This window comes from Pipistrellus hanaki (genome assembly GCF_964339955.1).
Source record: "Pipistrellus hanaki genome assembly, chromosome: 4".
Classification (NCBI taxonomy): Eukaryota; Metazoa; Chordata; class Mammalia; order Chiroptera; family Vespertilionidae; genus Pipistrellus; species Pipistrellus hanaki.
Window position 1 is genome coordinate 72863795 of NC_140506.1, and position 27679 is coordinate 72891473.

A 27679-nucleotide genomic window follows, 5' to 3' on the forward strand; every position below is an offset into this window, starting at 1 on the left:
AAAGATATAGTAAATATGTCCTCTATACCAGTGTTTTTCAACCTTTTTTGGGCAAAGGCACACTTGTTTCATGAAAAAAATCACGAGGCACACCACCATTAGAAAATGTTAAAAAATTTAACTCTGTGCCTATATTGATTATATATAAAGTAATTCTCTTGAATAGGAATCAAATAAACACAAAGAAAGTATTTTATAATTACTTTATTATGAAATATTAAGTAAACAAAATAGTGAAAAATTATAAAATTCTTGTCTTGTCTGCACCTACGGCACACCAGGCAACATCTCACGGCACACTAGTGTGCCGCGGAACAGCGGTTGAAAAACGCTGCTCTATACTACTACTGGGAGTTGTGCTAGGTGTAGTTATATAGGAACAAATAAGACGTGGTCCCTAGAGGAAGGGAAAATACAGCAGCAATTTCTATACGGTGCAGTGAGAAGTACTATACACTCTCAGAGCTCTATTTTGAGAGTATAGTACAAGGCAGCATTTGATTAATTTCTAAAATGTGTGGTGATAAGTTCAGGAAAGAAAGATCAGAGCCAGAGTTCAGATCCTCCTTATCTCTCATTTGAGAGCTTTAAACAACTTTTTTTTTTTTTTTTATTACTTTCTCTGCCTCAGGCCTCTTTTTTCTCTGCTCTCTTCCAAAAACAGAGATCTGATCATGATTCCTCTAGTTTGGTACCAAAAATTATATTATGGAATTAACATACAGGGACCTCCAGAGTCTGGGCTGTATCCACCTTTCTGGGCCCCTCTTGCACTCTCCCTTCACCTTACAGTTGGTGGCCAGCACTGTGATGTGCCTGCTTACCTATTTCCCCCAATGAGTTCTCAGAAGTTGTGGGGAGCCGGCACGGCCATGGCATACTCAGCCCTAGTGCGCCTTATGTGCCGAGCCAGTTCAGCCAAGGGGGAACCTGGGTGGGGGCGATGAAGGATTAGAAAAGATAGACAAGAGAAGGAAAGCTGGGACTCGGTGGGACGCTGCTTCCCTGATGGGGACCCAGCAGTGCGATGCCCACAGGCCGTGCCTTTATGTCATAGCAGATGCTACGAGGCAAAGTAAGGCCGTGGTCAAGATGTTTACAACATTCTGGTGCCTACTCAACTACATGCGCCTGATCAAGCTTTGTTTCCTTGCAGCCTATATCACTTACGCACATGGGGCCACGTGTTCGGGCCATAGGTTCAAGCTTACAACTACAGCTGTTGGCTGTCATTGTGCTGGGAGGGCTCTGCATTCCAGGCTGGGACTTGCACGTGGCCACGAGAGGACTGTGCCAAGGCTTGAACCTATCCACTGTAGCCACACCCCACAAGAAGTAGAGCCTAACCTTCTTCATGATGTATCCCTGATCCTTGGCATAATATCTGGCAGGGTTAATTAAACCCCACAAGTGTTTAATTAATTGAATATGCACACAGAGAGAGAGAAAGAGAGCAAACCAGATAAAAAGATGAATCGGAGGAGGAATGTTCATATTGGAGAGAAATAGGCAATGAGGTGGAGACCCTTGTATGTCTGGATAAAGGAAGACTATGGACAATGGTGAATTGCTAACCTCTATTTCAATAGGGTGACATGATAATGATGATATTTGGTATTATTAAGTTGGTATGGCAGCCTAGACAACATTAACAGTCTGCCTTTTGTTAAAGATAGAGCATCTTACCCTGTATAGTGCAGAACTGAGAAGTCAATATATGGGGCAAAGTATGTAGGACACCATGAAGAGATAAAAATTACATTACTGAAAGCAAAGCAAAGTGTGATAGAAAGATCATGGGCAGTTTTTCTTCCTAGCACTAGAGCTTACCAGATGTAGAGAATCTTCCCAGACTAGGACATGGAAAATGCTGAATAAAATTTTTTTTGTGGGGGAGGGAATAAGTTTGCAATAACTATGTTTATTGTGACATGTTAAAGAACCTTTTTAAAATATTTTTTTATTGACTTCAGAGAGGAAGGGAAGGGGAGAGAGAGCGGTGGGAGACTCAATGATGAGAGAGAATCATTGATTGGCTGCCTCCTGTACGCCCCACACTGGGGATCGAGCCCACAACCTGGGCATTTACCCTTGACTGGAATCGAACCTGGGACTCTTCAGTTGAGCCAAACCAGCTAGGGTTAAAGAAACTTTTAAGTTATTAAAAGCAAGACAAAGGAATAAGATAGTTTCAAATGTAACCAGATATACTTGAAAAAGAACCACAGAACTTCTGAAATGAAAAATATAATCATTGAAAGTAATAATTTTAAAATGTATAGATTCAACAGCAAGTTAAAGCAAAGCTGAAGAAAGAATTAGTGAACTAGAGGAATTATCTAAATATGGCACAGATTTTATAAATTGGAATGAAATGGTGTTATATAGAATATTTAATCAGTGTTCCAGAAGATATTAGAAAGACTATGTTCTCCCCACCCCCAGCAACATATTGTTAATTTTATGCTTTTCCCAACATTCTTGTGTGTGAGGTTATGTTCATTTTCACTCCCCCATTGCGCTCCATTAGGTGCATATTGCTTAATTCTGTTATATCTTTTCTCTTGTTGATGCACATCAGGGTTATTTCTAGTTTGGGGCTATTATGAATGGGTCACTGATTATTCCTATACACATCTTCTGATGAATGAGTGCAAGAATTTCTCTAGAGTTTATATACGTAGGAATCGAATTACTAGTTTATAGGATGAATTTCACACACAGCAATAACTGCCTCGTATGATTGCTGTGGGAGTAAAGTTAAATAAGGGGCAGGCTGTCTGGTTGGAAGACATTATCTACATTTGAAGAGGTTTTTAAAACACATCCCAGGCTTCAAACACTATCAGCTGTGCAGCTGTGGGATTAGGGTCCAAGCAGCTGCAACTGAATGGCCTTTGGGGTTAAGCAGGGTTGGCCTTCTGGAAGAAGATGGTTTCTGAGTGAAGGTAGAGGGGGTGGAACATGAGGTTGCAGAGTTCACATGGTAGAGAGTTCCAAGCAAGGCCTATTAGGGATCCCCCTCCAAGGCTTGCAGAAGTGTGTTATTTGGTGGGGCCCTCATGTGAGGATTACAGGTCTGCCACCAGAGAAAGAGAGGTTAAAGGGTCATGTTTCAGCCCTTGTGGTGTGTTCACAGGATCTCCTGCCCAGAGGCCTGGACATCAAACAGGAGGAGCTAGGAGACCTGGTGGACAAGGAGATGGCTGCCACTTCAGCTGCCATTGAAACTGCTACAGCCAGAATACAGGTATGGAGCCCTGGCCGGTGTTCTCAGTGGATAGAGCATCAACCTGCACAACAAAGGGTTGCAGGTTTGATTCTTGGTCAAGGGCATGCACCTGGGTTGCAGATTCAATCCTGGCCCTGGACAGGGTGTGTGCAGGAGGCAACCAATTGATGTGTCTCTCTCATATCAATGTTTCTCTCTCCTCTTCTTTCCCTGCTTCTCCCCCCTCTTACTTCTCCCCTCCTCCTCTCTCTTCTCTTTCCCTCTTCCCTCCCTTCCATTCTCTAAAAATCAATGGGAAGCCCTAGCTGGTTTGGCTCAGTGGATATAGTGTCAGCCTGGGAACTGAAAAGCCCCAGGTTCAATTCCGGTCAAGGGCACATGCCCAGGTTGTGGGCTTAATTCCCAATGGGGGACTTGCAGGAGGCATCCGATCAATGATTCTTTCTCATCCTTGATGTTTCTCTCTCCCTCTCCCTTCCTCTCTGAAATCAATAAAAATATATTTTAAAAAAAAATAAAAAATAAAAAATGAATGGGAAAATATCCTTGGATGAGGATTAACAGAAGAAAAACAAAAAAAAAGAATAGAGGTATGGAAGTGCCTCAAGATCTAAAGTGATGCTCTTGCAGCTTTCCTTTGGCCACATTTCCTATTGAATATATCTTAGTTGTTCATTAAGGCTTCAGAGGCTCCCTATAAAAATAAACCAAAACCAGACTATATACCAAAATCTCTTCAGGGTAGAAAATGAGAAAGTACTCACCACTAGAAGGTGAGCAGTTTCCTCAAGATCAACATACTTTGGTATCAGGCTAGTATCTTGCATTCAAGTTCCAGATTGATTGACCACTTAACTAACTGTATGACTTCCACTAAGTTACATTAACCTTGCTAAGATTCTGATTTCAAAACCAATGCCAATGCTTGTCTCAGAAAAGCTGAGTGGGCCCCGTTGGAAAGGTCACACGTTGCTCCTTTGGTGAGAGACTCAGGCTGCCACCTTGGAGGGAGTGCCTGCTTACAGGACCTGGTAGCAGCTGCCCCTACCCGCACGGCGCTATAGCTCGCAGAGTTCTGTGCTCACCAGCCTGGGTTCCAGAGTGTCCAGACACTGACAGAGACAGCCTGCTGGAGCTTCCCCCACTGAGTAGATCGGAAGTTTACTAGTAGATTCTTTTCCTGATTCTCACAAGGATGTGGATGGGTTCTTCTAGATTTGAATGTTGGACCCAAAGTGTCCAGTACCTGTGATGTGTTTAAAAAACAAAAAAAACAAACAAAAAAACCAACCCACTTCTCTTTAACAGGAGATGCTCAGCAAATCCCGAGAAGGAGACACAGGAGTCAAACTAGAAGTGAACGAAAGGTCAGTCTGAACAGCATGGTGGCACGTAGGTGATCAGAGTCAGTCTTGCCTGCACTGGTTTATACTAATTAGAACACTAGCAGCCACAGGGAAAGGTTGAGTCTACTAGTATGTAATTATCAATAACAGTATTAATGATGGAGATAGTATCACGTTGCCTTAGAGGGGGAAAGAAACCCCCAGGAATCCTCACTTAGCTATTTCTTATGAAGAAGATCCACGATCCAGTCTCCTCACTCACCTGCCTTTCCTTTGGGGCTTCAACCAGAGAGCATACCCTGCCTTACTTCCCATTCCAAGTATGCCTGTGTTCAGGAATGAAAAGGAGAACAGCTTTCTTCATTGGTATTAGTCTCAGTTCTGTATCCTCACTTTATTTATTTTTTCCGCCCCCAGGATTCTTGGTTCATGTACCAGCCTAATGCAAGCTATTCAGGTCCTAATTGTGGCCTCGAAGGACCTCCAGAGAGAGATAGTGGAAAGTGGCCGGGTAAGCGTGGGTGAGGGCCCGGGAACAGGGAGAACAGACATTAGTTACATATTCCCAGCTCACTGAGAGGCTAAGTCTACATGAAACACTCATCCACATTCAGTGAAATCTGTGTATGTTGCCTTCGCACCCTGTGTGTCCATCTGAGGGCGCAGCTGCTGTCACTGGGGATGTCAGCAGATGTCATGGGAAGAAGCTGGAACACTGCCAAGTCCCCAGAGAGCAGCCAGGCTCAGCTTCCAGCTACGGGCTCATTAACCCAGGCGACATCATTGGAGCTGCTGTGGAAACCAAGTGTGCATTGAAAGTCTGGGCCCTTGGAGGAGGAAGGGAGAGGTTTTGAAAACTAGGCAAATGAGAAGAATGGACCTGCTGCTGACTTTCACAGTGGCTCTGCCATGTCTCTTTCCAACAGCAGTCAACTTGCAGTGCTTCGCAGACTCGCCCTCAGTCTTGTCTTGACATTGTCACTTGGATTTCCTCACTCCTTTGCTGGCATTATTGCCATCTTGTTTTCCCCCCACATCCCTGAAGCAGCTGCAACTCAAGAGACAAAGGTCCAGGAAGGGTTTATGAGCCTGAAAGCAATCATATAAAGGACAAAGCCATATCTGTTTTGGTGGTGCTTTTTATCAGTCTGAGAGATGTTGTTTTTGGTCCCCAAAATTAGAAAGAGGGACTGAGCAAGGAGTATCTATAGATTCTCAGGCTATCATGTACTTTCAAAGCATAAATACATTTTTTAAATCCAAGTAGAAATAGTTTTTAAAAATTATTCACTGCAAAAAAAAAAAATATTCATTGTATACTCTTCTTTTGGCAAATCATGGAGAGCAGCTAGACTCCTCTGAAATTGTTATTCATAAACTAGAGGCCCGAAATTCGTGCGCTGGGTGGAGGGGTGTCCCTCAGCCCAGCTGCACACTCTCCCATATGGGACTCCTCAGGGGATGTCCCTGTGAGATCGGACCTAAACCAGCAGTCAGACAGCCCTCTCACAATCCAGGAATCCAGGACTGCTGACTCCCAACTGCCTGCCTGCCTGCCTGATTGCCCCAACCACTTATGCCTGCCAGCCTGATCACCCCCAACCACTCCCCTGCCAGCCCGATTGCCCCCAGCTGTCCTCCCCCCCCTACAGGTCCAGTCACACCCAACTGCCTTCCCCTGCAGGCCTGGTCGCCCCCAATTGCCCTCCCCTGCTGGCCATCTTGTGATTACATGGGGACGGCCATCTCGTGCAAGGGTGTGATGGTCAATTTGCATATTGCCTCTTTATTTTATATAGGGTTATGTGTTATATAGGAGTGTGTGTGTGTGTGTGTGTGCGCGCGCACGCACACTATTTGGAAATATAATAGAAATGCTATTATATTTCTATTTTTGGGTTTTGGAGTCAGAAGAGCCTAGGATTTACTTTATTTCCTGCATGACCTTGGGAAAAGTGTTTTTGCCTCTCAAAACTTTATTTTCCTTTTCTGTAAAATGGGAATAATAATGCTTGCCTCTCAGAGTGGCTGTGAAAATTTATATGAGGTAACATATATATAAAAGCACCTGGCACACAGTAAGCACTCAATAAAAGGTAGCTATTATTTCTCACTTTCCTAGGGCACAGCATCTCCTAAAGAGTTTTATGCCAAGAATTCTCGATGGACAGAAGGACTCATCTCAGCCTCCAAAGCTGTGGGCTGGGGCGCCACTGTCATGGTGTAAGTGTCTTTGGGCCCCAAGGCTTCTCACCCCACCCCCATTCCATTGATCACCCCGGAGAACAACTAAGTGGGGGGAGATACACTGTTGATAAGGAAGTCAGTAAGACTAAAGTTTAAAAGAGAGACTGGGTCTCCTGTGCTCCCTGCCTGACAGGGTGAGGGGCTGGTCTAGAGGTGGGATCATAAGGGTTGCAGCTGTGACTGCCACAGTGACATAATCCATGTTGTCCTTTCCTGACTGTCAGTGATGCAGCCGATCTGGTGGTACAAGGCAAAGGGAAGTTCGAGGAGCTAATGGTGTGTTCCCATGAAATAGCTGCTAGCACAGCCCAGCTTGTGGCTGCATCCAAGGTAGGACCTGTGTAGGACTCCCTGGGACACTGTGAGGCCTGGCTCAGTTAGAGATACTTGTACCCTGAAGCTGGATTCAAGAGCAGATGATTCCTCCAGGGTACAGGAGGGTTGGGTCCCAAATTTAAATTCTGACTCTCAAGGTCCCCTACCGCTCCCTCTAAAAGCCTTTCATCTGTCAGCAAGGAGCCCTTCCAACCACGTGCTCCTCTTGGCATCCTTCACCTTTGTTACAAGTGGCCTTTGAGGGTCCCAACTGTGCCGACCTCTGATAAGCAACTATAGCATCCCAGGAGCACTCAAATAAGGAATGAGTCAGAGCAGTCAGATGCTTGTCCAGCATGGCACAGAGCTTCCACAATCAATGTCTGCCTCTCCTCAAGTCTCCAGCTAGTCCTAATGCAAAGCTTGTCACCAGTATCCTTCTGTGATTTCTATAGTACCCCGGGGAGTATTTTTTAATCATCCTTATTTATTGCTATCCCAAATTGATTTTCACAAATGGAGCGTTTCATTAAAATACCTGATAAAGCTCGAGTTTGAGACCACCAAGCAAATAAGCCAGGAAGCACCTTTTACATTAAAGATATGCCAGCAGTTGACTCCACAGGCAATGATTTTTGAGAAGCTGGTTGGTAACTGTAGTGGATCAGATATATTCATCAAGAACCATCAATCCAACTTCTGACTCCGTCCTTGCCACCACTCTATGTTATGTGAACCTAAATATGCTTGGTTCCGGCAGGTGAAAGCTAGTAAGGATAGCCCAAACCTGGCCCAGCTGCAGCAAGCCTCTCGCGGGGTGAACCAGGCCACCGCCGCGGTCGTGGCCTCAACCATTTCTGGCAAATCACAGATTGAGGAAACAGGTAGCCTTTCAGAAGCAATGCTTTTTTTATCCATCCGGTATAGCTGTTCTTTACGGTCTTCTCCATGATCCCAATTTCTCACAGTTCTGTTTCTAAATTCTCTCTTACTTTTCATCTTTCACATCAATACTTATTTTCTCATAAGAGGGGACACCATGTGAGCATCCTATTTATTTCACTATAGTGACACACCTTTAGGTAGATTTTCCACTTAGTCATTTCTCTGATTTCAAAGAAATGCCTCTATACGCCTAGTTGTCCAGGGGGTGGAGTTCTGGTTACCCTGTCACTGTCTCCATCCCTTACAATGTGCACCTGTGTGTTGATAAAAGGCAAACCAAACATTTCAGCAGAACACTGGCATTGGCCACCTCCCAGACAAGGGTCAGCCAGGGGTCTTATTTGACAAGAACTTCTCATTTCCATCCTTGCAGACAACATGGACTTCTCAGGCATGACATTGACTCAGATCAAACGCCAGGAGATGGATTCCCAGGTAGGAACTCCATCTCTAAGGTTAGGCAGTCTCTACTGCATATGGTGTCAACCCCAAATATTCCCATGGTGAGAAGCCAGTGAGCGAGAGACTTGGGAGGGAATGAACTCGGGTGTACCATTTAGCCCAAGAATTAATGTAAATGATGCTGAAAGAAAGAGTGGGGGTCTCCAGCACCTACAACTGAGCCTGGGTTACATATGGGTGCTCAGCAAACCCCTCTTAAATTAATAACTAGAATTAATGAGCGGAAGAAGAGCCAGAGCCAACCTCTCCTTTAGTGAGAGTGTGCCTGTACAATAATAACTCTAAGTTGTACCAACCCCTCCAAGATGCCAGAACTATCATTATTAGTTCCTGCCTGAACTTCCAAGGAACTAGAATTGAAGGGTTATGATTAGATTGGAACACAATACAGATATGCCAGACGTTAGTTGTTTTGAGGTAGCGATTTATCAGAGGAACTTAAGTCCTACTCCCATTCAGGCATTTGTGCTATAAAGCATCATACATTTCTAGTAGAGGGTTCCGGGGAAAAGATAGATGGAATAGATGGATGAATGAGAGGAAATGAGAACAGAGACGAGATTGGAATTGAGAACTGGGTAAACTATAGAGTAATATGGAAGAAAACTGGAAGATGGAGAAAAGGGCTTAAGTCAAAATAAGTCAATTTTCAGGTCACTGCTCAAAAGAAAATTCCACTTTCCCCACAGGTTAGGGTGCTAGAGCTGGAAAATGAACTGCAGAAGGAACGTCAAAAACTGGGGGAGCTTCGAAAAAAGCACTACGATCTTGCTGGTGTTGCTGAGGGCTGGGAAGAAGGTAAGCCGCTGAGGACCGGCATTAGCCTGCAGTGAAGGGGGAGCTGTGTGAGAAGGGCTTTCCCCTGGACTCTGACAGAATGAGGAGCCCATTGGTCAGTGACTTTCTCCTTCTCTATCCTCACAGAGCATGTTTTCAGTTGAAAACAATCTAAAAGCCCAAAACATAAATTGTGAATTGAAAGCTTTTGTTGTCACCTTTTTTTTTTTTTTTAATATATTTTATTGATTTATTACAGAGAGGAAGGGAGAGGGATAGAGAGCTAGAAACATCAATGAGAGAGAAACATCGACCAGCTGCCTCCTGCACATCCCCCACTGGGGATGTGCCCACAACCAAGGTACATGCCCTTGACTGGAATCGAACCCAGGCCGACGCTCTATCCACTGAGCCAAACCTGTTTCGGCTGTTGCACCTTTTAAGACCTTAACGGTGACCGGTGGAGTGGTCACTCACCACCATTTCCTTCCAGGAATTAGCCTGGTTTGCGCCCCAGGAGTCCAGTCTCTGGCCAGCCTAGAGTTGAATAGTGGTCAGTGAAGATCCAGCAGACAGGGCAAATGAATTACCAGGTCCTGACTGCCTAGAGTAGTGGTTCTCAACCTTCCTAATGCCGCGACCCTTTAATACAGTTCTTCATGTTGTGGTGACCCCCAGCCATAAAATTATTTTCGTTGCTACTTCATAACTGTAATTTTGCTATTGTTTTATGAATTATAATGTAAATATCTGTGTTTTCTGATGGTCTTAGGCGACCCTGCTAGCGGTTCTCAACCTGATACTGTACTTTAGAGTCCAACATGGTGGCAGTTTTGATTAACAGAACACGTGCATGAAGGGCTGTGAAACATGACTGGCTGTTCCTGTCTTTTAGAAACAGAAGCATCTCCACCTGCACTGCAAGAAGTAACCGAGAAAGAATAGAGCCGCCCTGGTGCCCCACACGTCACAGTGTAAATCTTTGTTGCCTGTTTATGTGTGCATGTTATTCCCCAGCCACAGACTAAACCCTCGGAGTCACAGTGGCAGCCACACCGCTCCCATTGTCCAGGGCTGAGGACCTGCATGGCCTTCCAAAGACTCCTCCACAGTGACCCCCTTTGTGCTGGAACCCGTGATCCGTGTTCTTCCCCGCCTCCCTGGTGTCCAGAGAGGACGGGGAACAGGCCCACCCCCACAGAGAGGACCTCCCTCCCAGTCCTGCCCGCTATTTTAGCCCCAAACAATCAGTGTCCTTGTCCGAGGGGCTGTGGTTGTTAATGGTTGAGAGCCTGGAGAGGGAAGATCTTATGCTTTTTCTCTTCTGTTTTCTTTCTCAGTCTTTTCAGTTTCATCACTTGCACAAACTTGTGAGCATCAGAGGGCTGGTGGATTCCAAACCAGGACACTACCCCGAGTCTGTGCACAGAGCCGGAAGAACAGCAGGAGTGTCCTGGCTGAGAATGTCCCCTCTGTTGGCAGTTCCGTGGATTCCCACTGCTTCTTATGGTGGTTGGTTGGGTTTGGGGGTTTCTTTTTTCAAGTTTCACTCACATAGCCAACTCTCCCAAAGGGAACCGCTCTGAAGCTCTGAGCTCCTCGGAGCCCCCGACCACAGCAGTCAACAGCGATGGTGCTGCTCAGGCTTTACCTTGGTGCTCCCCATCAGCCTCCACGCTTGTGTCCTGCTGAGGGTGGGACTCAAGGCCACTTCCCAGGGTCGGGTGGAGCTGCTGAGCCACAGCTTTCCTCCAAAGGCAGAAGTGGAGGGAGTGCCTTTCCCTCCTAACGCTGGAGCCCAGTTGAAACCCTCTGCCACCTTCCTAAGTGAGAGGGCCACAGAGAGAGGAAGGGTGCAACCGGCCCAGGTCTTCAGGAGACACCTTCCTTGGGAATTCCTTGTGACCGGGCTGGAAAACCTTATCGCATGCTTGGATGGAACTGGTGAGAAAGCCACACCTCTTTTTGCCAGAATGAATGTTCCTTGGCGCCTCCCTTCAGATCCAGGCAGGGCCCTGAGAGGGAGCTTGGGAGAGGTTTTCAATTCTTTTCTCCAAATGTCTGCCTGCCTTGGTATCCTCTTGAATCTGAAAAAGATAGTTCCATGTTCTACCTAATTGACAGACCCAGAAAATCAGGCAAACTTGCTCCCGGTAGGAAAGAACCCTGTGCTTGGTTTGGTACCTTTAATATTTATTACTAACCTCCGTTAAGCAGCAGCAGCAGCAGCAGCAGCCAACAGAAAGACACTTGGAGCAATCAGGATTTCGGGTGTGACTATGGCAAGGCTTGTATTTCTGCCCTAAACATCAGTCTTGAAGAACTGGAAGCAAGGCCGGGATGCCATCCCCATCTGTAACCAGCTTGGATCACAAAGCGAGCAAGGTTCCACAGAGCATCCAGGGCAGGGAAAACAAAGAGGGGGAACACTGGCTCTGACCCCTTCCCAACACACGTCCCAGGCCCTCGATGCCCTGTGGACAGGATGAGGGCACCTTAACAGCCTCGTGGAGATGGGCAGTCAGACAGCACTTCCCCACCTCCAGCCGGACCCCAGCATTTAAGTGACCTTCTGATCTTGGACTGTGTCTTCCTTATCCATAGCAACTCCTAGGTAGTAGCCAACAAGCACTTCCCAGGACCCGTCCCAAAGGAACATTGTAAGTGTGGCTACGTGACAGGTTGTGAGACTCCTGTTTGATCACTGTGAACCAACCTCCTTCCTTCCTGTACACCCCCCAGACTCCGTCTCTGTGCATTTCTGAGTAGGGCATTCAAAATTCTGTCTCCCTTGAACTCAAATTATGAGATGCAGATGTGTAATCTCCACACTGGGCTAAAAAGAGGGTTCAGCAGTAGAAATCGCGTGCTTGTGTTTAATGCTTCTTTGTGCTCAGTGCTTTTCCATCCAAGGCTCAGAAGGAGTGGTGTGTGGCATCCCTAGCCCACTTAATTGCCAATTAAGCCAATCAGTGTGTTCTCAAGGTGGGTCAATATTTCCAAAGGTGGCTGGTCTTCATTTCCAGAATTTCAGCCAAACATTTGTGCTCCAAATTACCAGTGGAGGGGAAAATCTAGTACATTGGAGCAGATTAGGACTGAAAAATACTCCCTCTAAAAAGAAGCCACAGTAATTTGTTGTTGTTAATCCTCATCTGAGGATATGTTAATTGATTTTAGAGAGAAACACTGGCCACCTCTTGCATACACCCTGAACAGGAATCAAACCCACCACCTTTCAGTATATGAGACAATGCTCCAACCAACAGCCACATTGGTCAGGGCACCGCGGTAATTTTTAAAATTTCATGGGCTTAACCAGTAATAAAACCATTAAGAAAGCACTTAAACAGGAGCACAGACTCAGTTTCACAGGAGGCGATACCTGTCAGATAATTACTTCATCATTGCTCAAATTAGAAGCTAGTCCATTCTCCAGCCAAAATCAAATTGGCTCATCTCGTTACTTCTAAAAATGAGTGTGTGGTACTTGGTGTGAAGTACCTGATGAAAACCATATCCTAAGGCTAAAAATGAACCTCACAGCCTTTTAAATTAGTTACTGAGCATCCTTTAGTGACTGGAGTCTCATGGGTCAGTGTAAATGGGTCATGACAAGAGAGGACAACAACAAAATAATGGCTTAGGAGGTTAAAATGCGGCCGAATCTGTTATGCAGTCTTGTAATACGGTGCTCTAATACCATATACCATTAGAATAAGGGTGAGTATATAAATAAGGAAAAAGTAAAACTGTTTGTGGGGTTACTAGTATTTATATCTGAACAAGAAGTTTAAATTGGACTATAATTGAGATTGATCCTTAGGATCCCACCTAAATATGAGACCTCAGCCCTGTGGCTGGAAGAACCAAACACTGTCCAGGGCATCCTTTCTTGGAAGTGTTTGAGCTGCTGAATCAGACACCAGGTCCCAGGGAGTCACAAGTGCAAGTTGTTTACTTGGTTTGGCCTCGTTAAGAGGAGCTGGTTCTGAGTTTGTACCCAGGACATACTCACTTCTTAGTCGAGAGCAGCGATTTTGAACCAATGTGCATAATTTTAAAACATGCAGTACCTGACTATTTAGTCAGGGGCACTGACCTCTTTCCCTTAGGTTGTCAAATAAATGAAAATAGACATCCAGTGTGAATGCCCCATCTTGAACCATAAATATATAAGTCATATAACAGAGTTGCATCTTATTGGTCACATTGCATAATAAGGTTGTATCCGATTGGTTAATTCTTGGTACCAGAAATCCTTATATACAAGTAAGTATAAATACCTGATTTTTTTTTTTTTTAAGTCACTTTGGAGCAAAAAGGGTAGGTAATTACTATTCATTTTTTAGTAAATCAAAATTATACTTTTTTTTTTTTTTGTCAGATCAGCAACAATTGTCTTTTTGGTGTGCTGTAGAATTTTAGTAGTTTATGTATGCCATGAGATGAAAAGGTTGAAAATCGCTGCTCCAGTGGGGTCCTCTGGCTCCACTTACCCTGGTCTTTAATAACTAAAGTTCTTGCTACATTCTACCACCTTTCAAAGTCTCTGGAAATCCCTCCTGCCAACAAAAGCCTTTAATCCTGCCACTGGCCTTCCAATCAAATCGGCTTTGCCCTCTCTCTGCCATTCTCCATCCTCCGGAGACTGCACTGCCTGTAGCATAGACCACCACCACAGGCCTGCGCGCCGCCGCCAACACAGCAAACTGGCGAGCTCTCTGCTGTTCAAGTCCTTCGTCTCCCAGGTCCAGACCAAATAGGGATCAACAGCTAACAGTGGTGGCCCAGCCTTCCTACCCCAGGAGCCAAAGCAGCACGAAACAATTGCTTAGATGCTATTTGGTCCGATTCTGAGAGTAGATAATTTTCAGACGTGTCTTTCAGGTGACCCTCAACTACCTCGGGTTTGAAGGCCCTAAATTAAGCTAGTATTCCATAGGGACAAACCGAGGGGGTTCAGGTAAATCTTGGTGATAACACAGTTGTCTCGAACTTATAACTCTTTCACACTTAGGTTTGCAGGGATGGAGTTGGGATTGTTTTTCTTTTCTGTTTTTAACCTTTTCCCCAGTTTTCCACTAGAATAGTTCCTATAAATGAATTTCATTTTTCACTGAGTGCCTACCTTCCCAGGGCAGGTAGCCATTGGCTTTTGTTCCCTTCCAATAATACTTTTATTATGGTATTAAGACCTTTCTTTGTATAATACATTGCATCTGTGTTTCCAATTTTTCAAATAAATATTTCAACCTGGCAATGAAAAGTAGTTTTGATAACTGACCAAAGTGGTTTTGAGGTCTGAGGTTCCAGTTAAAGGCCTACATTTATTATATATCCTGGGGTTCATTTAATCCACTTAAGCTCTAGGAATATGTCCCCATTTTCTGAAGCATGGAACTGCATTTCCTTTGTTGTAAAGAAACTCTAGTTTGTACATGTTAGACATCTGACCTCTATGTACACTCCTGTCCCTGAAAATGATCAAACTGGTCAGTAGTATAATTTATCTAGAAGACCAGGTCTTTGCCTAAAACCTGGGGTCTGAGGCTATGGGTACACCCTTCTCCATTTTTAAGATGCATAAGTAAACTGCTGCCTTAACATTGGATGAGACGAATTCTGCTCGGGGACCAGCCAGCCAGCTAGTTACCAGAGGATTTTCAGAGGGACCTGATAGAATGGGGCTGGTTGCATGGTGACTTTCCCTGGCAGGATTGTCTGCTACCTCATGCTTGCCGAGGGGATCTACAGGGAGGGAGGGAGATGGGGAAGGCCTGGGGTTGGTAGGCAGGATAATTGCCCAAATGACACAGTAAGCAGAGAATGAAGCAAGTAATCAGAAGCTATTGAGTAAGTAGGTCATAGAACCTAGAAAAGGAAGGAAAATAGTGTTGAGGCTATCCATTGGGGAAGGCGACCTGGAGAGAGACAGAAGATGAGGAACACTTCCCTATCATTGGACTCTTCTCCCTGCAGGAGGATGCAAAGGTGAGCCTGCTCCATTTGATGCACCACTGATAGACTGGGCACTTGGTCACAGCTCTTGGCAGATCAAGTGTGAATTTTACTGTACACAAGAGACTATAGGAAAGAAAAACAACCCAGGTATGGTCCCTTTAAGGATATTCCAAGCTTGGAAGGAAGACAAGACACATACACATGAAAGGAATAAAATACTATTTTAAGAAATTAAGCAGTATTCAAAGGAAAGAGAAATCAGGCAATAATTTTAGAAAGCAATGATTATCAAAGGAGGTGTTTTTAAGGATAAAGATGTAAGAAGAATGCTTTGACGTTGCCCAGCTGGCATGGCTTCAGTGGTTGAGCATCGACCAGGTCATGGTTCAATTCCCAGTCAAGGCACAAGCCTGGGTTGTGGGCTCAATCCTCAGTGTGGGGTGTTCAGGAGGCAGCTGACAAATAATTCTCATCCTTGATGTTTCTATCTCTCCCTTTCCTTTCAGACATATATATATATATATATATATATATATATATATATATATATATATATATATATATTCTTTTTTAGAATGCTTTGAGGCTAAAAAGAAAAAGGATAGGAACTGAACTATGACACAAATGAGAGGTATACTGAAGCAAATTCCTTGAGTTGTGAATTCAATCATTCTTCCCACAAATTCTTATTCACTGTCTACTGAGTTTAAAGCACAAGGGATACAATGCCAGGGACACATCCATCCACCCTTTCAGAACATGCAATCTGGTGGGGCAACTGGCACTGAATAAGTATAAGGAAGGCATGACCCAAAGATTGCGGGCAAAGGAGGACATGGCAAGGGAACTAGTACATTCAAGGAGGGCAGGGAAGCTTCCATGAGGAATGACACTTATGCTGAACTGAAGATTAAGTAAAAGTTGGAGGGGAGAAGGGGAGGTGACGAATATACTCCAGGCAAAGCTAACAGCAGTGAAAGAGTTTGGCACATTGAAGGATGACAGAAGCCCCTATCAGTATGGGTGACTGATGTAAGAACCAAATTGTAGGAGACCTTGAATGCCACTTGAAGGATTTGGGGCTTGATGCTCGGGATTTTAAGCAGGGGTGTGATATAACATCAGCTATCACCTCTCATCTAAACAGCCTCAGTGGCCACCTAAATCATTTTTTTTGTTTGTTTTGTTTTTTGTTTTGTTTTGATCCTCATCTGACTACATGTTCATTGAATTTTGGAGAGTACAGAAAGAATAGAGAAAACCATCAACATGAGAAAGAAGCATTGACCAGTTGCCTCCGACAGGTGCCCCAACCTGGGATTGAACCTGCAACCTGGGTATGTGCCCTGACCAGGAATCAAACCCGAGACATTTTGGTGTACAGGACGATACTCCAACTGAGCCACACAGGCTAGGGTGCCTCCTAAATCTTATACCTAACCCAGCTCTGCCCTCTGCCAAGCCATTCTCATTTTGCATCTAGAATAATCACTCCCCAGGTTATATCTGATCTTGTCACCCTCCCTCTCTTCCTTAAAACCTTTCTCTTTTTTAAAAAATATATTTTTATCGATTTTAAAAATATATATTTTATTGATTTTTTACAGAGAGGAAGGGAGAGGGATAGAGAGCTAGAAACATGGATGATAATCATCGACCAGCTGCCTCCTGCACATCCCCCACTGGGAATGCACCCACAACCAATGTACATGCCCTTGACTAGAATCGAACCTGGGACCTTTCAGTCCGCAGACCGACACTCTATCCATTGAGCCAATCCGGTTTCGGCTTTATTGATTTTTTACAGAGAGGAAGAGAGAGGGATAGAGAGTTAGAAGGGGATGTGCCCGCAACCAAGGTACATGCCCTTGTCTGGAATCAAACCTGGGACCTTTCAGTCCGCAGGCCGATGTTCTATCCACTAAGCCAAACCGGTTTCGGCCCTTAAAACCTTTCAGTGAGTAGAAAGATATGTTTCAATGGATAATTATAGTACTAGAAAGATATGTTTCAATGGATAATTATAGTACAACATTGTGGATATTAAGTTCCAGGCCTTTTCATTGTCTTTAAAGTTTTATTATTTACCTATAAACTGGACTGGAACCTGAATTATTCTAGTTTCCTCCAATATCTGGCTACAACTCTCCAAACTAACATTTCCAATTTTTTCTCCCACTCTTCTGACTTGAAACCACTAAAAACATAAAATAGCCCTTTTCCCAAAGTACTTCACATTGAAGCTGGGTGTCTTGATATAAACTTCAGAGAAATCATCTTAATAGCTCATGTATGGACACCCTTCCTGCCTTTCTGAGTGGGTCACTCAGAAAGTTTACCAAAATACCTGCTGACATCAACAGAGACATTCACACTAAAAACTAGAAAAATTGCCACTGCCTCATGCCATCTAACATCTAGAAATCTTCTCAACTTACCCTCTGAACTAAAAAACTGAATAGTTTGTTCTAATCATTAGCCTTTGTTTTTTCTTTTGTTTCCATAGAAATGCTTTTTTTTTTTTTTTTAATGCTTCTTATTAAATGCCTGATTGCTCACACCATATAGGTGGCCCACCTGTAACACTGCCTCCTGAAATGAGATGCAGCGGTTTTATTGGACTGACCTAGTCCCAGGCCTGAGGGACTGGGTCGTTGATGGGTTATGGAACAATCTACCAGCTCAGTTTCTGGACTATGAAACTTGGGGATACAGGGTTCAGGACATGCTACCTAACATATTGATACTCTAGCATACTGAATATTTTAAGCTGAAGGAATCTGAGAAGCAACATGTACTGGAAGGACTTTCTGACCTTCCCCTGAAGCAGGTCATAAAACCCTCATGTAAGAAGTATACTCCCTGGAGAAAAGGAACATCTTTATCTCCTAGTAGGAGGGATGCGGAGAAGAATCTGAACAAATGGGCATTCCTTGCTGTTCCCCCAATTTATTACACTCAGCTCACACCCTTTTTTGTACTGTCATTTTTTCCCACAACTCTCCACTTTTCATCTAACCTAGCAAAAAAATCTACTCAGGTTTAACTGCTCCTTTGGGTCATTCCCTTATGAAAGCTCCCATGTCACATAAAACTTATTAAATTTGTATGCTTTTCCCTTGTTAATGTTTATTTGTTTTTTGGTTATAGGGTCCCTAGTTGAGAACTTAGAAGGAATGAGGAAAATACTTTTTTTTCCTTCTATACTTTTTTCATTTAAAAATATTTGGGGGGAAAGTTTGAAAGATGTGACAGTATTTGTTTATTCTGAGTGGTGGATTATTTGATACCTGTGTTATTTTCAAACATATTTCAGATTTTTACTTAAAAGATGTATACAAAACATGCAGATGCAAAGTATATGTAGGTGAGATCATTTACTAAAAGTAGACCAGAATTGAGTCTGGAAGACATGTTGTAATTTGACAGCAAGATCACAGGAATGGGGAAAAGAACTTCCAGTCTGCAATAGGAGCTCCATGGGTTTGTGGAGGAGTGATAGCATGGTTCTTTGCTTTTCACACATGCTTGGAATTTCTGCAACCAGACTGGAGAAAACACACTGCCTGTTTTAGCAAAACATGGAGAGTGGCAAAAAGGGCAAAGTTAAAAATCACTGAGGTGAAAACTGAAATGACTGGTCATAATATCCAAGCAATTTGGGTACCAAAGTGAAGCCCAGAGAGCTTTTGGTTAGAGTTAAAGGATGAAAAGTGTACTCGAAACAGAACTGGAGGAAATGTAAACTATTTCCAATAAATGAAGGAGGAAGAGAGGTGACAGAATCAGCTTGTAGTAGAAGAGAGGAATTTCAGAGTTTGAAATACACACACACAAAAAAAGGTTTTTCTTTCATGCTCAGACTAGAACATGTGTTAGCTCTTCAGTTTGAGCCAGGCCTTGTGACAGAATGATGATGAAAGGGAGAAACCCCTTAGCAACGGAATGGTGGGGGAGGAGTGCCCGTTGGGTTTGGATTGTCCAAATGTTCCGTTTTCCATGCAGTCTCTACTATGATCAGAGTAACTTACAAAGGAGGAAAAAAAAAAAACGAAACAGTCAACCGGGAGATCTCCAGCGGTGTTTCGTTGAGGAGGTGGTGGTGTCCCAGGAAAAAACCTTGCACTTGCAAGGGGCAGAGCGAGGTGGGATGTGGGCTCTCAAAGAGCCAGAGCCTGGAGGAACTCGCTCCCCTAGGGAGCATGGGTGCGGGGATTGAGCAAACGCCACCCGCACCCTCCTATGGAGAGGAGCCATCGAGCTGGATCTTCCAGGTGAAGGTATTTGAGGCAAAGGAGGAGAGCCGGAGCCTCACCCTGCGTTCCTCCCACCCTGGATCAGACTCTGGGTCCCACCCGCAGTGGGGAGCAGCCTCGCCTCGTTGCCCAGCAACCAGCTCCCTGTGCGTCTCTCGCAGGATCACCCACAGTGACGCTAGATGCGCGAGGTGCACATCATCAGAGCCACGCGGTTTCCACCTGCTCCGGGCGGGCGGGCTGGCCAGGGAGGTCCGGCCTAGCGGGCTGGGCCGGCTCACACTGGGGCCTTGCGGGCCGCTGAAACTGCCTGGTTGCTGGGCCGTGGCCAGGCCACAGTCTGGAGATACAGAGTCGCAGTCCGGTAAGCCCTTTCCACGCCCTTAGGCCGCCTAGGCCTCGCACATCACCCAGTCACTTCTGGGCTGGTGACCAGCTTCTTCCAACTCAGATAAAGTGATGAACGCAGTTCCCCACGTAGTGGTGCACAGTATTTGTTGCTTAGCATAGCTCCAGGAGTTCATTCTTCGCCTTCCTTGGTTCCTGTGCTCTTGTATGCGTGGGTCCCGCGATGCCACTCCTTCTATGACATCCAACCCCTCCTCTCTGCCTGCTGCTCCTTTCCTGGTTTCTACTCTTCAGCTCAGCACACGCCCCTGTTTGGGTTTTGTTCTTCCCATTTCTAACAGATGTTGGTCTACTACACCATCTGCTCAATTATCAAGGTTGTTTAGATGGCTCCTAATTGCTCTCCTCTAACAGGACTTATAAGCTCTAGGACTGTGCAGGGCAGCATTATGTGTTTTGTGTGTGTGTGTGTTATTTTCCCCTCTGACTCTGTCTAAATCTGAAGTCATAATATATGCTTCCTCTCTCAGTCTCTCGCCTTCTGTGTGCTCACTAAATTTACCAGAATCACTAAAACATGAAACTGTCAGATTGGACTCTTAACCACCTCTTCTGCCCCAACATTCTATGAGGTGCCAGGCCCTATAAAGCTGTCTATCATTCTGTCCTTTGCCTTCTCACTGCCTTTCTACAGGTCCTTCGGCCTCTGTTGCATTTACTTTCTGTTGTCACTTTTTCTTTTAGAAAGAGAGAAATATTGATTTGATGTTCCACTTATTTATGCATTCTTTGGCTGATTCTTGTATGTACCCTAAGGAGGAAATGGAACCCACAACGTTGGCATATCCAGACAGTGCTCTAACAGGGCTCTCTGTTCCATTTCTTCATTGAGTTTCCTTTCTGCTCCTCTGACTAGATAATTGCAAAGGACCTGTCATCAAGTTTGCTGATCTTTCCTTTTACTTCTCAAATCTGCTGTTGAACCCCTCCAGTGAATTTTTCATACATGCCCTTCCCCCCAGAGCTTTTCGTCCATTGGTTTTGCTTATATGCAGTCTGTTTGTTGCTTTACTGTCTCTGTATCTTTTTGTTCATCAGTTTATTATTTTTAAATAATAGGTATTTAATATAAAAGAATATAACCAGACTCGACCTAAACCAACCTTGTAATATAAAACCTATTGCATAAAACAACCATTCTATCTATTTTATAATTTATCAAAAAAAATGGTAAGAACACTTCATGAAAGCTTTTAAGGTTGCTTTTTTCTTTAAATAGGGCAAATACAGCATTTAAATAAATAATAACAAAAAGAAAAATAACTTATATGATTATTCCATTTCAGGAAACTGGTAGAACAAGAATAGAACACTGTAGTAACAGACATAAACTATTTGAGAAAGATGATATCTATAGTTGTATCTTTAAATTCTCTTCTAAAGAAAACTTCTCATGGATTTTATTAGAGAACTTGTCAATCCCTGATACTTTCTCTTTGGGATTTAACTGTTTTGGTTGTACATATAAATATTAACCGAAAGCAAAGGTGTTTCTCTGTTTCTTCCATGAAGTCTATTTGTAAACTATACAATGAAAACAACAAAAAACAGGCTGCCAATTTGAATATGCTAATGTTAACATGTGAAATAGTTTCTAAAGAAGTAGACTGGACTGTGATGTAGTTCTGCAATTCTAGATATAACATATTATCTATAACACAAACATTTCTAAAGACAGCAAAGTGATTTTACAACAAAATGGCATTGTTCTCCCCAGAATTAAGTCCAATCTAAATCTACACAAATGTTTCCCTAACCAGTTTGATTCCAGTCAAGGGCACATGCCTTGGTTGTGGGCTTGATCCCATTAGGGGATGTGCAGGAGGCAGCTGATCAATGATTCCCTCTCATCATTAATGTTTCTTTCTTTTTTTTTTTTAATATATTTTATTGATTTTTTACAGAGAGGAAGGGAGAGAGATAGAGAGTTAGAAACATCGATGAGAGAGTCATCGATCAGCTGCCTCTTGCACACCCCCTACTGGGGATATGCCCACAAGCAAGGCACATGCCCCTGACTGGAATCAAACCTGGACCCTTCAGTCTCCAAGCCGACGCTATACCCATTGAGCCAAACCGGTCCCGGCTCATCATTAATGTTTCTATCTCCCTCTCCCTTCCTCTCTGAAATCAATAAAAACATATTTAAAAAATAAATCTACACAAATATTTTTCAAATGTCAACGTATTTTTCTCCTTTAAGCTTTTCGATGTAGTGGCATAACTTCAGATTTGTCCCAGGCTTAAGCCCATATACTTCATCACTAATGGCCCGATGCATGAAATTCATGCGCATTAAAAGGGAATTAGAGGAAATATTTTAATATTGCTATTTGCAAAAAGAAAAAAAAATATTGCTATTTTCCCTTTCTCTATAATAGAAGTGTCCGGCCAGCCCCACCCCCATTGGGTAACACCAAGACCCGGCTGGCCCACCCCCATCAAACCAGGGACTCTGCCTCCTGTCCTGGCGCTGGGGCAAGGGGCACGGCCTCAGGTCCCCCTGTCCTAGCCCAGGCTATGTAGCCTCACCCAGACCCGCGGTGCCTCGAGACCCCAGTCCCGAAGCACAGTGGGACCCGTCAATGCACCTCCTGGTGACCAGTCGTTTGGTCATTACAGATGAAAATAAAGTCATGCATTTAAGCATGCACATTCATTGTCAATGCCTGATTTGTCTACATTCTCTAAATTGCAAAATAAATAAGATCTTCAGCCAGACAGCATCATAATGCCAAGTTCTTTGTATAATGACACATACCATTCTCTCCACTCAGTGTGCTCCATTTGAATGGATTAAATGTATGTGACTCATATGAAAGGCACTGCTGCTTGCTCTTAATAGAGGAAGCATTAGCTCATTACCTAATGCCATAAAGTGGTTTAAATGGCATATACTAGCCTGAATAACCACACACACACACACAAATGTTCAGGCTGTGGACAGCAGAATCCTCTCTCTTTTCTTTTTTCTTTCTTTCTTTCTTTCTTTTTTTTTTTTTTTCTGCTTTTCCCATGAACCTATTTGTGTTCTGCCTCAAAATCAACACCAAAGACAAAATCAGATGCTGTAATGTGCATTTTATGGTGCCAGTTCAAAGAGGTGTTTTCTATCTTTGCCTTTTTTATTTTTAATGCATGCAGCTCAAACTTGCTCCCAACATTCCAGGAGCCAGGCCAGCATGGCTGTGCGGACACACCTTTGCTAGGTGCTGTCAGGCTTCAGGGCTGGGGCAGAGGACACGCCAGGTGTTGCTGGAAATGAATCAGCTCTCCTCTCTACAAAGCAGGAGTCTTTTCATTATAAAATGCAAAGCAGCAATTTTCAGTTACCCCCATACCCATCCCTCCTCACCCAGGGGCATAGAAAGGGATTGGAGGATATTTACTCTCGGCTCTTTCATTTCTCTTATTTAACTGAGCCCAGTGACAGCTGGTTCTCTGAGTGAAACGCCAGCCAGCCCAGGGCTAGCCACGCTGGAAGGCAAGTGGCAGAACTGACCAGGGACTTTGAGCAAGCCCAAGCGTGCAGGTCACAGCAACCTTGACAGGTGGGCTGCTCCCAAAGACTCTAGGCCCCTCCCAGCTCTGCACCCCAGCTCCTTGCTCTCCCCCTTTCACCCACAGTTGCCACTGGTGTGGTGTGCTCCAAGGCTTGTGTGCAGACGGTAGGGTTGCAGGTTCAAGACGCTCTGCCTCCTCCTGGCACTTTGAGCCATAAGCGCCGGCAGGGATCTTTCCACTCGGTCTTGGTCTTTGGTCACTGCTGAGGTTTTATGGTCTCTCTAGGCCAGGGACAGCCAGGACCTTTGACTCTGACCAACACTGTGCCTGCAGCCTGCCTGGGGTACCCCCAGCCCTGGGAAAGCATGGGGGTGTGGCCAGCCTGGGTGAGGGGCTGTGGGGGTAGGAGAGGCTGATCAGGGGTGGGGCCAGAGGAGGGGCTAGGCAGGGCAGCCATCTTGTGATGGCGTTATGGCGTGAGCGTCAATTTGCATATTACCTCTTTATTATATAGGATAATGTCACTCTTTTCTTAAGTAGTGGCAGAGCTTTCCCATCAAATGTCATGTTGCCTGAAGAGGTCCATGAGGGGGATTAAGTGTCTGAGGATCTATGTTTCAGAAATAGGATCACTTCCTCTACAGATCAAGTTGATGGGTCATCAGAGAAGTTTTGTTTTAGTAAACCTGGGTCAGTACCAACTGACAAACTTATAGTAAAGCCAGCCAGGATGCAGAGATGAGGTCATATGGCTGGGGTTCTTCTTTTCCAGCAAAGTTGGGTAAGCCATCATCTCAGGGTTGTGTGCTACACTGGCTCTGTCTTGGCCCAGTACGGCTGTAGGTGCCAATGTGGAAGCTCAGGCAACTGAGAAGATACTGTTGCTGCCAGCCCCTGGGCTGGCAAAGCAAGGCATGGAAGAGGAGCCCTGCACTGGATCATTGGCTCTGTAATATGACTGATATGAGTGTGAAAATGGAACGAATCATGGGACTCTGGTTGAGGCAAGGCTCTGCTCCTGGTAGAGTAACTCCTGATCCTGTCCTGGGAATCCTCTGACTGGTAAGATGTTTCCAGAGGGTTGCTCTGGGAATCATTTTCTGGCCTTTCTATTGGCATATTGGGCTCTCATTTTCAGGGTAAGACAATGAAGAAGGAAGAGGCTCCCTCTTCACTTTCTGCAATTTGATCTTTCTAGAAAGCAGGCAATTATAATTTTTTTGTACGCATATCCAAGTGGGTGGTTTTGCCACATTGATTTAGCACACACACACAAAAAAGTATATTTTTGAAACCTTTTCATTAGTAACATCAAACTTCTTATCCAGGTTTTGATTAGCTTTGTGGATGATCTGGCAGTTAACTCAGGACATTCAGAGTTGTTTTTTGTTGTTCTTCATTATAGGATGTGTCAGACAGGATACTTTCCTGCACGTGGATTTCATTTCTAGACATCTTTGTGCAACAGGAGCAATTCCACTTCCTCTGAGTTGGGCCGAATTATTTTTAAGCTTGCTAGAGGGTTTATGTGTGAAACTGCTTGGTGATCTAGAACTGGTAAACCTGTTCCTTTTCTGGTGACAGATTCTGCATTAGGATACAGGAATCAGCTAGTGGTGGCCCATCTCCCCTAATGGCAGTGGCAAAGTATATTCCTTGTTTTTGTGAAGTCACTGATTGATTTCTCCTCAGGAAGCCGATGCTGATGAGAGGATCAAGTGCAAGGCAAGCAACTATGCTAATCCTCAAGGATCCTTAAGACTGACCAAAATATGTAACCCCAAATTTTGGAGGACAGGGTTTCTATGACATCGCTCATAGAATGACATCAGTCAGCTCCTTTAGGAATGCAGGCTGCTATTCATACAAGTGCAACCTGTCTAAGAAATGGGGGATAGATATTGTCTGTTTGTGAATGCTGCTTGTGAAAGAGCAACAATCTTGCCCTTCAGTCTTTATTTTTTGTTTTGTTTTGTTAATACTCACCTGAGGATATTTTCTCCCTATTGATTTTGAGAGACAGTGGAAGGCGGGGAGGAAGAGGGAGAGGAGGAGGGGGAGGGAAAAACAGAAACATTGATATGAGAGAGACACATTGATTGGGTGCCTCCCACATCTCCCACATGTGCTCCCACAGGGGCCAGGGATCAAACCTGCAACCCAGGTACAAGTCCTTTACAAGAAATCAAACCCATAACCCTTTGGTGCATAGGCCGACACTCTAACCACTTAGCAACACTGACCAGGGCTCCCTTCACTCTTATAAGGATTCCTCTGATTGTTAAAAATTTCTGGTCATGTTCCAAAATACTTTATTTCAATTATTTTCCCTGCTCAGTGATTGCTTTGATGATGGGACCAACTCCTACATTTTCCTACTCTGCCAGTTTGTGTGACATCTGAGTCATGTTTTTAAAAAAATGTATTATGACAATGTCTTTTTTTTAATTGGCCTGTATAATTTACATTAAATATAGTTTAAGTATTTTTAATATTTTTATTTATTTTTAAAATCTTTATTGTTGAGAATATTACAGATGTCCCTCTTTTTTTCCCCCTTTGCCTCCCTCCACCTAGAACCCACCATGCCCCAGGCCTTCACCACTCTATTGTCTGTGTCCATAGGTAATCCATATATGCATATAAGACCTTTGGTTAGTCTCTTACTGCCCTCCCCTCTCTTTCCCTTTGAGATTTGTCAGTCTGTTCCATGTTCACATGCCTCTGATTCTATTGTATTCATCAGTTTAATTTGTTCATTATATTTTCGTTCATTTTGATTTCTAGTTTCAACTGTTTATATGTATTTATTGACATTTTATTGTTCATGTTTTTTATATTTCTTCTCCTCCCCCGCCTCCTCCTTCCTCATATTAAAGAATATCCTTCAACATTTCACATAATATTGGTTTGATAGTAATGAACTCCTTTAGCTTTTTCTTGTCTGCCAAGCTCTTTATCTGACCTTCAATTCTAAAAAATAGCTTTGCTAGGTAGAGTAATCTTGGTTGTAGGTCCTTGTTACTCATCACTTTGAATATTTCTTGCCACTTCCTTCTGGCATGCAAAGTTTCTGTTGACAAATCATCTGACAGTCCTATGGGTGCTCCCTTGTAGGTAACTAAGTGCTTTTCTCTTGCTGCTCTTAAGATTTTCCCTTTGTCTTTAATTCTTGGCATTTTAATTTTATGATGTGTCTTGGTGTGGGCCTCTTTAGGTTACTCTTGCTTAGGACTTTCTGCACTTCCTGGACTTATAAATCTATTTCTTTCCCCAGTAGAAGTTTTCTGTCATTATTTTTTCAAATAGGTTTTCAATATCTTGCTCTCTCTCTCTCCTCCTTCTGGTATTCCCATAATGTGAATGTTGGTATGCTTGAAGTTGTCCCAGAGGCTCTTTACACTATCTTCATATTTTGGGATTATTTTTTCTCTTTGCTCTTCTAATAGTTTTCTGCTTCCTTATATTCCAAATAATTATTTGATTCTTGGAATCCTCCTCTCTACTGTTGAATCCTGTAAATTATTCTTTATTTCGGTTAGTATATGCTTAATTTCTAACTAGTCCTTTTTCATGTCTTTTGATATTATCACAAAGATCCTTGAAAGTTTCACTAAGTCCCTTGGTGCTCTCATTAATTCCCTTAAATCTCTCATTAAGTTCCTCGAGTAATCTTATAACCATTGTTTTGAACTCAGTGGTTTGCTTACTTCTTTTTCTTTCACTTGTGACATGTTTGTCTCCACATTTTGGCTACTTCCCTGTATTTGTTTCTGTAGAGCTGCTATTTTCTGGAATTGGTAATGACTTTGTGTAGTAGGTGTCCTGTAGGGCCCAGTGGCTGATACTCCCCAGTCACCAAGCGGGACACTCTAGGTGCACCCTTGTGTGGGTGCATGCATAGTCTTGTTGTAGTTGAGCCTTGCTTGCTGTTGGTGTCACAGAAGGAATTGACCTCCAGGCCAATTGGCTGTAAGGACCAGCTGTGTCTACAATGGAAGAACAGCTGTGAAAGAGACACCCCTAAGAATTAGGACTTGCTTCAGTGGGGCTTTGGTGTTCACTGAGTCTGACTCTTGAGTGTGTCACTTGCGGATGGGTAGAGATGTAATTGTAATCTGATATGGTCTGAAGCTGTGCACTGGCTCTGGAGTCTCCAGGGAGTTGCAAATTCAGCCACTGCCAGGGGCCACCCAGCAGGAACTTCAGATGGCTGCTACTTG

General features: G+C 43.9%; 1 protein-coding gene and 1 pseudogene across 3 annotated transcripts in view; one reads left to right on the forward strand and one right to left on the reverse strand.

The window, feature by feature from the left end:
- The window catches only part of HIP1 (huntingtin interacting protein 1), a 139238-nt gene extending 124645 nt beyond the window's left edge, over window positions 1-14593 (forward strand). For both annotated transcript variants that reach the window (XM_084881508.1, XM_084881509.1), the window contains exons 23-32: window positions 3140-3250; window positions 4541-4599; window positions 4996-5089; window positions 6701-6801; window positions 7050-7155; window positions 7901-8024; window positions 8459-8520; window positions 9237-9345; window positions 10220-10298; window positions 10665-14593. In XM_084881508.1, the coding sequence (XP_084737634.1) occupies window positions 3140-3250; window positions 4541-4599; window positions 4996-5089; window positions 6701-6801; window positions 7050-7155; window positions 7901-8024; window positions 8459-8520; window positions 9237-9345; window positions 10220-10269 (816 nt within the window). In that variant the 3' untranslated portion in view covers window positions 10270-10298; window positions 10665-14593. The remainder of the gene's footprint in view (window positions 1-3139; window positions 3251-4540; window positions 4600-4995; window positions 5090-6700; window positions 6802-7049; window positions 7156-7900; window positions 8025-8458; window positions 8521-9236; window positions 9346-10219; window positions 10299-10664) is intronic.
- A 7532-nt stretch (window positions 14594-22125) lies between these two features.
- On the reverse strand, window positions 22126-24711 carry LOC311621740 (annotated as a pseudogene). The gene is made up of 3 exons: window positions 24632-24711; window positions 24268-24293; window positions 22126-22216 (listed from the first exon to the last, which is right to left on the reverse strand). The product of its transcript is annotated as an uncharacterized misc_RNA (transcript).
- Window positions 24712-27679: the final 2968 nt, after the last annotated feature.